At 65.6% G+C, this 10,323-nt stretch overlaps 4 protein-coding genes across 4 annotated transcripts; all 4 read left to right on the top strand.

The window, feature by feature from the left end:
• Positions 1-370: 370 nt before the first annotated feature.
• Positions 371-1,867, top strand: ACKR1 (atypical chemokine receptor 1 (Duffy blood group); the record flags this gene model as incomplete). The annotated part of the gene is made up of 2 exons (XM_082338996.1): positions 371-391; positions 903-1,867. The coding sequence occupies 2 exons, from the start codon at positions 371-373 to the stop codon at positions 1,830-1,832; spliced, it is 951 nt and encodes a 316-aa protein (XP_082195122.1). The 3' UTR covers positions 1,833-1,867.
• A 1,757-nt stretch (positions 1,868-3,624) lies between these two features.
• Positions 3,625-4,568, top strand: LOC309604079 (serum amyloid P-component-like; the record flags this gene model as incomplete). Its single annotated transcript, XM_082338998.1, has 2 exons — positions 3,625-3,688; positions 3,949-4,568. 2 exons carry the CDS (start codon positions 3,625-3,627, stop codon positions 4,566-4,568), a joined length of 684 nt encoding a protein of 227 aa, XP_082195124.1.
• A 687-nt stretch (positions 4,569-5,255) lies between these two features.
• Positions 5,256-7,257, top strand: LOC309604078 (serum amyloid P-component-like; the record flags this gene model as incomplete). The annotated part of the gene is made up of 4 exons (XM_082338997.1): positions 5,256-5,319; positions 5,942-6,032; positions 6,232-6,401; positions 6,662-7,257. 4 exons carry the CDS (start codon positions 5,256-5,258, stop codon positions 7,255-7,257), a joined length of 921 nt encoding a protein of 306 aa, XP_082195123.1.
• A 578-nt stretch (positions 7,258-7,835) lies between these two features.
• Positions 7,836-9,349, top strand: DUSP23 (dual specificity phosphatase 23). Its single transcript, XM_082339000.1, has 4 exons — positions 7,836-7,890; positions 8,351-8,623; positions 8,847-9,028; positions 9,197-9,349. Exons 2-4 carry the CDS (start codon positions 8,354-8,356, stop codon positions 9,222-9,224), a joined length of 480 nt encoding a protein of 159 aa, XP_082195126.1. The 5' UTR covers positions 7,836-7,890; positions 8,351-8,353; the 3' UTR covers positions 9,225-9,349.
• The last annotated feature ends 974 nt before the right edge of the window (positions 9,350-10,323 follow it).

The following is a 10,323-nucleotide window of genomic DNA, read 5'->3' as shown; positions in this document are numbered from 1 at the left end:
CTTGCGCTGGTGGCTCACTGGCTTTACCGGCAGCGGTGGCCCGCCTGTTTCCTTCAGGTCCTAGCAAAGGGGATTGCCAGGCCAGGAGGGCTGCTACTAACGAGGCAGCTCTTATCTCGTTACCGCAGTTCTTTGCCTCCCTTTCGAGCAGGAGGAGTGGAGCCCGAGGGAGCGCGAGCGCAGCGGGCACTGCTGTGCAACGTGGCTCTTGGAGAGCGTGCACCACTGTGCGTGGTGCCCACTGGAGAGCACGCACCCCTGGGCACAGAGCCCTGCAATGAGGATGCGCAGCTGACCGTTGGCTGCCACGCACAACACCCATTGGAGATCCCAAACACAGAAGAGTGGGTGCCGTCCTGGGACACACATCATGGGCAACTGCATCCCGGTGGTGAGTGCCTCTCCCCTCCCCTGCTGCTTCTCCCCGGCAATTTCCCATCCTGCTGGACACGAGGGCTGGGGCCACGTGGGTTCACAGGGGTGAGCAGAGCCATGGCTTGCAGTGGATACTGCCAGCAAACACTCACTTGCAGACGGTGGGGTTTGCACTTACCTGCTGTGGGATTTTCACCCACCCACTGGGAGTCTGCCACCCTCCTTTGAGGCTGTAAGAAAATTTGTTCTTTCATGCACAGTGGAGCCAGCCCAGTACGATCCCGCACCCCCGAGCTATCAACTGCGGGCTGCCTCCCCTCTCCCCACAGCGTGTCCCTCCCTGATAAATCACCCTGCTCAACCTGCACCAGGGCTGTACATGAATCCCCTAGCACCACCAGGACAGCAGCTCCATGGCAGGGAGCAGCAGCCCATTAGAGGGGATGTCTCAAGCAATGCTGTGGGATGCAGGCACCTGTGGTCAGCCAGGTACGTCCCTGCCTGACGCCCACTGGTCTCATTTGCAGAGCCCCAGCGTCCTGGAGAGCAAAAGCTCCCTGGACCTGCTGGAGATCATGAGCAACTACTCCTACGATGATGTCAACATGACCTCCCTGGACTACGATGCCGCGCCCTGCCACAACGAGTACTGTCCCCTGTTCCAGCGTGTGGCCCCCATCTTCCTGGCCATCACCTGCGCCGCAGCTGCCCTGGGCACTGGGGCACTGCTGGTGGCACTGGCCAAGTGGCCCCATGCCTGGGGCTGGCCTCAGAGTCGAGCACTGGTGGGCCAGTTGGCAGTAGGGATGGGTCTCTTTGCCGGCCTGCTGCCACCGGTGGCAGTGGGCATCGGGCAGGGCTGGCGGCTGGGCACAGGGCTGTGCAGGCTCACCCACCTGCTGTGGCACTGGAGCCTCTTCGCGCAGGGGCTGCTGGTGGGCAGTGGCTCCTGCAGCACCGCCTGGTGCCGCTGGGACCCCCAGAGCCGGCGGCTGGCCGTGGCCGTGTGGGCCGGGGCGCTGCTGCTGGCAACACCAGCAGCTCTTGCCAGCGGCACAGGGGCAGCCTCGGAGACGAGCTGCATTGGCCGGAATGTGGACATCCTCTCCCCAGCGTACCTGCTGCACCTCGCCCTCTGCCTCTGCCTCTTCCTGCTGCTGCCAGCAGTGCTGCTGGTGGCCACACTGGCTGCGCCATGGCTGAGGATGGGCTGGGAGCCAGGCATCAGCGTGAGCTGGCTCTTCTTTGGGCTCTGGATGCCTTACAGCGTGGGGCTGGCTGTGGATTTCCTCCTGCATGCCCGGCTGCTGCAGCCCACCTGCAGCACCTTTGAGCACTTTGACTACGTGCTGGGGCTGAGCGAGGGGCTGGGGGTGCTGCACTGCTGCCTGGGGCCCACAGCACTGCTCGCTGCCCAGCTCTGCCACCGCAGGGCGGGCAGCAGAGGCAGCTGCTGAGCTCCTGGCACTGCAGCCAAGGGCCTCACACCGGCCCGCAGCCCCCCGGCCCCCAGCACCCTCCTCTCTCCCCGCAGTGTCCCCACAAGCCCTGCAGCTTCTGCCCCACGGGCAACGCTCCCCCAGGACCCAGGGGAGGGCAACGTGGGCCCATTATGTGCCAGGCTTGGTGCCTCTCCTCTCTCCGTCCCCTTCCTTGGGGTCTCAGCCCCACTGTTTGGGGCCAGACACCCCTATTTACTCAATGGAAATAGCCCTGGAGTGCCTCAAGCATCTCCCCAAGTCCCCGGGCAGTGTCAGCCCCAGGCTCCTGCACACCCATGGGGACCCACCGAGGCTCAGCCCCAACCCCCCCAGCTCCACGGAGACATTTCAGCAGGCAGAAAAGGCAGTGGTGATGTGAAGCGACGGGGGATTTTTCACTCCCTCCTGACAAGCCAAGATAAGCATCACATCCAAGATCAGCCTGCGGGAATTATATACAATATATACGTCTGTCAAAGCCACTCGTCAAGCTCAGTTAATGGCAGGGGCTGGGAGGTGCGGGGGGAGGCACGGGGGTGACATCCATCACCTCTGGCCAGGCTCCCACGGGCAGAGGGACAGGAAGCGGGAGGCGTGTGCTCCTTGTGCTTCCAAATTAGCAGGAAAAGTTTGTAATGAAGCTTTGCAGTCTATTAGCGGGAAGTGGGGTGATTTATATCCAGCACTGGAGGCATCTGATCCATGGTCCACGAGGGATGGCCGCGTGCAGTCACAAGGCACACGGGATGTGAAACGGGTGTGGATGGAGAGCTGAAGGGGAGGCGATGGAAGGGTGCGAGCCTGCAGCTGGGACCTGCCCATCCACAGGGTCCGAGGCCTGGCACGGCAGTACACGAGGAGCTGCCCCAGCTGAACCAAGCCCTGAGGGACCTGGGGGCTCATCCCTGGTAAACTGAGGGACTGACTCAGTGGGGAACAAGCCCGCATCGTCCCCAAAAAGGGGGCGGCCACCTGTGGCCGAAAGCATCCTGCTGTTGCCCTGCCACCCGTGTGTGTGTCGTCCCCCCCAGCATACCCATGCAACAGCCCCAGATCCCCAGCCCAGACCCCCTGCCGAGCAGCCAGCCCAGCACCATCATTACAGAGCCCAGAGCAGATGAAATCTTCCCCCTTCCCAACTAGGCTGCACCCGGGCAGGGGGCACAGCACACTGTGCGCTGGCCCCGTCTGCTCACAGGACGCACAGACACCCTCAGAGGATGCCCAGACCACGGACACCCTCGGAGGACACCGAACCCTCGGCCACTGGCTTTGCTGTGGTTTCTTCTGCCACCTGGTGCCCACGGCTCCGGCTTCGGGCTCCGTCCCTTTGGCCAGGACGGGGAGAGCAGAGCCTGGAGACATGCCCGAGCGCCGTGGGTCGGGGCGAGGGGGTCGAGGGCAGCTTCCCCTGTGTCTCTCGGACGAGCCCGGACCAAACCGTGTCACTCCCACGGGGGGGATTTTGCCCGGGGGGGTGAGACGAGAGGACCGAGGTGAAGCCACGTGGCCGGGGTGCCCCCGCTGCCTGGGTGGGCACGCGCCTGGGGCACAGCTCCAAGGGCGGCCCCGTGCAGGCGGGTGACCTAGGGTCTTGCGGCATGACCGCGTGACGGTGTGAAATCGCTCCTTCCGGGCATTCCAGGCTGCTGGGGACGGGATTGGGGAGACGCAGCTCCCCTCCCACCCTCCAGCCCATAAACCCAGTGGTCGGCAGCTCTGCACCAAGGCAGCTCCTCTCCCAGCACCAACTGCAGCACCCAGGACCATGAGCCAGCTGCAGCTCTGGCTTGCCATCCTGGCCGGGCTCTCGGGGATCATGGCCCAGGAAGGTAGGGGCAACGCTGGGGGACAGGAGCCAGCACAAGGCAGGGCAGGTCTAGAGGGGACATGGCAGCAGCTCTCAGAGCCCTCTGCTTTGTGCCAGAGCCCGGTCAGCAGAGCTGGAGGATGCTGGAGCAAGGCTGGGGTCAGCAGAGGGGATATCAGGGATGCGGAGTCACTCGGGGGGGACAGAGGAAGGCTCAGATGCAGTCAGAGGGGACTGCAGGACAGTCCAACCTCCCGCCGCATCCCCTCTCTCATCCCCCAGACCTGTACCGAAAGGTGTTTGTCTTCCGGAAGGACCCCAGCGATGCCTACGTGGTGCTGAGGGCCAAGCTCGAGCAGCCACTGCAGAACTTCACCGTGTGCCTGCGGTCCTACACCGACCTGACCCGGCCCCACAGCCTCTTCTCCTACGCCACCAAGGTGCAGGACAACGAGATCCTCCTCTTCAAGCCCAAGCCCAGCGAGTACCGGCTCTATGTGGGGGGCAAGTTCGTCACCTTCCGCATCCCTGAGGGCCGCGGGGACTGGGAGCATGTCTGTGCTAGCTGGGAGTCAGCCACCGGCATCGCCGAGTTTTGGCTCAACGGGAAGCCCTGGCCCCGCAAGGGGCTGCAGAGGGGCTACACGGTGGGAGCAGAGGCAGCCATCCTGCTGGGACAGGAGCAGGATGCCTTTGGGGGTGGCTTCGATGTCTACAACTCCTTCTCGGGCGAGCTGGCCGACGTTTACCTGTGGGACGCGGGGCTGTCCCCAGAGAAGATGCGAGCTGCCTACCAGTCCCTGCGCCTGCCGCCCGCTCTCCTGGCTTGGAAGAGCCTAAGCTACGAGGTGAAAGGTGATGTGGTAGTGAAATCCCGGCTCCGGGAGGTACTGGGGCCATGAAAAATGGCCAGGTCTGGGGCTGAGGTGGCCTCAGCCCCCGCTTTCCCCTCCCCATCACCCCTTCACCTCTATAACCCACCAAGAAGGTGCTTACTGCATGCTCGTTGGGGAGCTCCGGTCGGGACGGGGCTTGGACAGAGCTGGGGAGGGCTAGGGGCAACACTCAGCCTGGCAGGGACTCTCCAAGCACCAGCACTCGCCACCGACCCGTCGCCAACATCTAGGGCACCCTCTCCCTTCCCCACACCCCCCCCGCAGCTGTCCTGTGGCTGGCTCCCGCATGGGCAGGACACACATCCACTGGCTCCAGCGCTGCCCAACCACACGTGAAACAGCAGAAGTCATTAGGGATGGGACAGCAGGGGCTCGGCACAAGCCCTTGGGGATGCGGGACCCATCCCTGATGCCCGTCCCCATGCGCACCCACCGTCCCCAGGCTCCCTGCCAGCCCGCTGGGTCTGCAGGCTCCCAGTCTGGCAAACCAGCCCCAGGCCCCTCACCAGATTGCCAAACAGCCCTGTGGGTCAGTGCCTCCGGGCCCTTGGGGACAAAGGTCACAGGTGAACGTCACCATTGCGTAGCTGCACTCACCCCAGCACAGACCCCGAGCAGCCCCAGGGCCGCAGCACGGTGACTCTGCAGTTCCCCCTCACCACTGGAGGTACAGCGGCCAGGCTCAGCAGTGCCATGGGGCAGCTGTGGCTCTGTTTCCTCACCCTCACGGCACTTTTCGGCCTTGCTGCCCTGCAAGGTAGGGGTGGAGGGACTCCACCGGGACCCCTCTGGGTCCCATGGTGAGAACAGAAGGTGCAATGGGGAGCAGTGGGGAGCAGCGGGTGCAGCGCGTATAGGGGGACATGCAGCAGTGGGGGCAGTGGGGAGCAGTGGGGCACCCTGAGCACTGCAGAGGGTGCAGTGGGTGCAGTGAGGGGTGCAGTGGGTGCAGCGAGGGTGCAGCGGGTGCAGCAAAGAGTGCAATGGGTGCAGCGAAGAGTGCAGTGCGCACAGGGGGAGGCGCAGGGGTCATGCAGTAGTCATGCAGTGGAGGAGGCACCTGGAGCTCTGCAGAGGCGTGCCGTGGGCACAGTGCAGTGCACTGGGGTGCAGGGGGTTGCAGCAGGGGTGGGAGAAGGAGATGCGATGGAAGCATAGCAAGAGCCAAAAGGGGCACCCTGGGCACCGCAGTGGGGGCAGCAGTGGGAGGTGGCAGGAACACAATGCCAGGCACCACCAAGCGTGCCACAGGGCTGCAGTGGGGTTGGCAGTGGGGACTCGGGGATCCCACAGGCTGGTGCAGCTGGGCCCCAGAGGTGGGGACAGGGGGACAGAGAGACCCCTCCACCCAGCCTGTCCCTTTCCTCTGGGTGCTGCAGAAAATGTGACCACCCAGATCCAGGCTCACCCACTGGCACCCACCCTATACCACCAGCTGATGCTCTCCTGCAAGGTCACGGGGGACCTCAGGTAAGGCGCTCCCCACCCTCCCGTGGCCTCTGGCACAGCACCAGCATGGGGCAAACAGGTTTGGCATCCCTGGCCCCATGGGCAGCAGGAGAAGAAAGGGCTGGGGAGGGAGGACCATGGTCCCTCTGTGTCCTCCCACCCCATGGCATGGCCACCCCCGGGGTGTCCACCCACCTGACTGACAGCCAGCCTGGCTCAGCCCCCAGGAGTTCCTGTGGGAGAAGGAAGGAAGCCACAACCCCCTGCAGAAAGGCCCCAACAACATCCTCCTCTTCCCCTCCTTCAACAAGACCCACTTGGGCACCTACATCTGCACGGCCACCAGCTCCCAGGGCACCACTGTGGCCACCTACAACCTGTGGATAAACGGTAGGGAGGGGACCAAGCGGATGGCTGGGGACAAGGGCTCTTCCCTTCCTCCCATAGCTTGTGCTCACCACCCCATATCACAGCCCACATGTGGCTGGTCTTGGTGGTGGAAGCCGCTTCTGGGCCTGATGCTGGAGGCCACCTCCAGGTTGGTGGTGGCTTCCTTGCTGGCACGCTGCAACCCTGTTTCCCCTTGGGGGACTTGGCCAGATGCCACTTCGCCATGGCAGGAGCAGCCACCTCTTTCTTGCCTCTCCCAGACCTGGTGAACAACGTGTTCGTGTTTCCGCAAAAGACCAAAAACTCCCATGTGCTGGTCAGGGCGAAGCCAGAGCAGCCACTGCAGAACTTCACCGTGTGCCTGCAGTCCTACACCGACCTGACCCGGCCCCACAGCCTCTTCTCCTACGCCACCAAGGTGCAGGACAACGAGATCCTCCTCTTCAAGCCCAAGCCCAGCGAGTACCGGCTCTATGTGGGGGGCAGGTTTGTGTCCTTCAGCGTCCCCAAGCGCATCACAGCAAGCGAGCATGTCTGCACCAGCTGGGAGTCCACCACTGGCATCGTGGGCTTTTGGTTCAACGGGAAGCCCTGGCCCCGCAAGGGGCTGCAGAGGGGCTATACGGTGGGGGCGGAGGCGGCCATCGTGCTGGGGCAGGAGCAGGATGCCTTTGGGGGCGGCTTTAATGCCCAGCAGTCCTTCGTGGGGGAAATCTCATCCGTGTACATGTGGGACACGGGGATCTCCACCTCGGGCGTGAGGGCAGCCATGTACAACATGCCCGACAAAACCCCCATATTCGGCTGGAGAAACTTCCCCTACAAGATCGTGGGCGAGGTGTACCTGAAGCCCTGATGGCCGGTGCGCAGCGCAGGGCTGGCGTGCTCCTGCGTGGTGGCCAGCAAGCGCTAGGCGAGCCGCGACTGCCATGGGGGCTGTGTCCCCCCGCCCCTTCCCTGCTGTGTAACCCCCCCAAAGCCACCTGGCATCACATAAATGAAGAAATGGGTTTGAAAAGCAGCAATGGCCTTTGCCGGGCAAATTGAAGCCCACCAAAGCTCAGCGTGGCTCAGGTAATTAATTCGGGCTCAGAAAACTCGTCAGGGTGAGGGTCGGCGGGAGAGGAGGAAGGGAGACGACGGGGGAAAGGGCTGCCGCCAGCCCTGGGGCCCGCTCCCGTCCCAGGGACACTGGGGATACTGGGGCCGGGGACGAGTGGGGGGACAGAGAGGGGGCACTCCCTTGCCCAGCGCTGGGGGACGTACACCGCCGGCGGCCCCCAGGCAGGGAGGGGGGCCAGGGCCGGGAGGGGCAGCCCCGGGGCAGCCCCGTGTCCCGGAGCCCGAGGGGGTGCAGCCCCGTGTCCCGGCGGCCGGCGCGGCCCCGCCGTTGGCGGACGGTCCCTGCCCGCCCGCGCCGCCGCTCCTGGCAGACGCTCCCCGGGCCCCGCTGCGCTCCGCTCCGCTCCGCCGCCGCGCGGCCTCCCCGGTACGGCGGGGCGGGAGGGCTCGGGCCCGCTGGGGGCGGCCCGCGGGGATCGGCCGGGCCGGGCCAGGGCCCCGCTCGGGGCAGACCGCGGGGGCCGGGCCCGCGCGGTGCGGCCTACGGCGGGGCTCCGGCCGGTGCGGGGCTGCCGCGGGGGGACGGGCCTGGTCAGGGGGACGGGCCCGGGGATCTCCGGGGGCCTGAACTGGGGGTCCTGGGGGCCTGGCCCCGTGCTCTGGGGGTGGTGGTACGGGGGGTCCTGGGGGCCTGCCCAGGGGTCCTGGGGGGCCTGGCCATGAGCTCCAGGGGGGCCTGGCAGGGGTTCCGGGGGGGCCTGAATTGGGCCTGGAGTTCCAGGGATCCTGGCAATGGCCCCCCGGGGGTCTGGCCCGGCCGGGGTCCCCAGAGCAGCCCTGTCCCCAGGGAGTGTGGCGGCAGAGGCCCACAGTGCCGGTCCCCGCAGGCAATGGGGGCGTCCGAGCCCCCCAACTTCTCGTGGGTGGTGGAGGGGCGGCTGGCGGGCCTGGCCATGCCGCGGCAGCCGGGGCACTACCGGTTCCTGCTGGCCCAGGGCGTGCGGCACCTGGTGTCGCTGTCGGAGCGGGCGCCCCCGCACCACGGCTGCTGCCCCACCATCCGGCTCCACCGGCTCCGCGTGCCTGACTTCAGCCCCCCGACGCCCGGGCAGATCCAGAGTTTCCTGCAGCTGGTGGAGGAGGCCAACGCCCGCGGGGAGGTATGGCGGGGGGCACGTCACACCGGGGAGGCAGCGCCAAGGCGGGTGACGCCGCAGGGGGGTGACACCGCGGGGTGGAGGAGGTTACACCAAGAGGGTAACGCCAAGGGGGGCAACGTCTGTAACACCAAGGGGTGATGCTGGGGAGCACGGGGGGGCTGCAGCAGGGACACCCGCATCCCTCCGTGCCGGTGCCAGCTGACAGTGCGGCGCTGCTGGCCAGGCTGTGGCAGTGCACTGCATGCTGGGACACGGCCGGACGGGCACCATGCTGGCCTGCTACCTGGCAAAGGCACGGAAGATGAGTGGCAGCGACGCCATCCAGGAGATCCGGCGGCTGCGGCCCGGCTCCATCGAGACGTGGGAGCAGGAGCAAGCCGTGATCCAGTTCTGCCAGCGCGTTCGGTAGGTGCAGCCCCATGGTGGGGAGTCCTGTCTCTATGTCAGCCCCTCCCTGGAGGAGCTCCCTGTGCCACACCAGGACCACGGCTGCTGGTGTGCTGAGCGCAGCAAGTGGTAGGGGAGCTGCAGGTCCCAAAGCCCAGCTCGCCAGTGGGATCTGCCCCACCACAGCGCTGGGGAGGACAGCGAGGAGGCGTGAGCACGACCATCTCCCCAGGGCAGCGTGTGCCAGACGGGTTCGATGGAGATGGTCACTCCGAAATGGTGGGCGGCCTGTCCCAGCCCCAAGGTGCTGCCGTCTGTCCCTTCACGCAATAAAGGACTCTCATGTGGCTTCTCTCCAGGGCTGTGTGTGGCAAACTGGTGGGCAGCACACGCGCTCATGGCTCTGCCGGGCTCCCTGCCATCGCACTGCACTGCCTGGCTTGGTTGGCAGCTGTACCCCGGGCTGCAGGGCTCTTGGGTCTTGGGTCTCTGCCTGGCCTCGGCCCTTGGGGAGCACGAGCGGCTCCACCTCGGGCACTGGTGGGCAGCCTCGGAGCTGGTCGCCCGCCAAAGCAGCGATGCCACGTGGAGGGTGGCAGCCGCGTCAGTGCACAGTGGCTGGCCCGGGACATTGATGCTTAAGTGAAGCTTAGACGGAATTTAGGCATCTCTGTCCAAAAGTCCAATCCTGAAAATCTCTTCTCAGCTGCTCCTAACCTTGGTGGCATTTAAATCCTAAGTGCAAGAAGTGTCACCGTCCCCATTCCTGGGTGTGCAGCACATGGCCGGGAGCGCCTGGCGCCCACTGGGCACGAGCACTGTGTCCGCGCCCTGGGCTGGCAGGGCCCTCGCCTCTGCCAGGCAGCTCCACGGCCCCCAAACATTGCTCTGAAACCCCAAAATGTCGTCATTTTCCCTCAGGAACGAAGCATCAGGGTGCTGCTGACAAAACAGCTGGGCCCTGCTCAGAGCTGTGGCTGGGGGTGACCGACCATCTCAGAGTGGCTGTAGCACCCTGGTGTCCCCCTTCCTGGACCCAGCTCCTCCTGCAGGACTTGGGATGGGACCAGCGGGTATGGAGGAGGTGACCGGGGGGGGGTGTGTGCGTCTTCACTACAGGGTGTGGGGCACCGCAAAAAGCAGGGGGTAGAAAGCAGCCCCCAGCTCTGCCCGCTGCCCCATGGCCCTTCCCCAGTGGGGATTCGGGAAGCACCCATGTGCCACGAGCAATGCCATGGCTCCGGTGGGCTGTGACACCACACCAGGACATGGGGCCATCTGGGGGTGCTCGACTCTGCCTGCACCCCTTCCCT

This window comes from Platalea leucorodia (genome assembly GCF_965183815.1).
Source record: "Platalea leucorodia genome assembly, contig: HAP1_HAP1_SCAFFOLD_334, whole genome shotgun sequence".
NCBI lineage: Eukaryota > Metazoa > Chordata > Aves > Pelecaniformes > Threskiornithidae > Platalea > Platalea leucorodia.
This window is presented reverse-complemented; position numbering and strand designations above follow the sequence as displayed.

Excerpts from the sequence above, each read along its gene's own strand:
- DUSP23 (XM_082339000.1), top strand. The coding sequence starts at position 8,354 with ATGGGGGCGTCCGAGCCCCCCAACTTCTCGTGGGTGGTGGAGGGGCGG. Across the intron at positions 8,624-8,846 it reads AGGCCAACGCCCGCGGGGAG|GCTGTGGCAGTGCACTGCAT; the intron begins GTATGGCGGGGG and ends GCTGCTGGCCAG. Across the intron at positions 9,029-9,196 it reads CAGTTCTGCCAGCGCGTTCG|CGCTGGGGAGGACAGCGAGG; the intron begins GTAGGTGCAGCC and ends GCCCCACCACAG.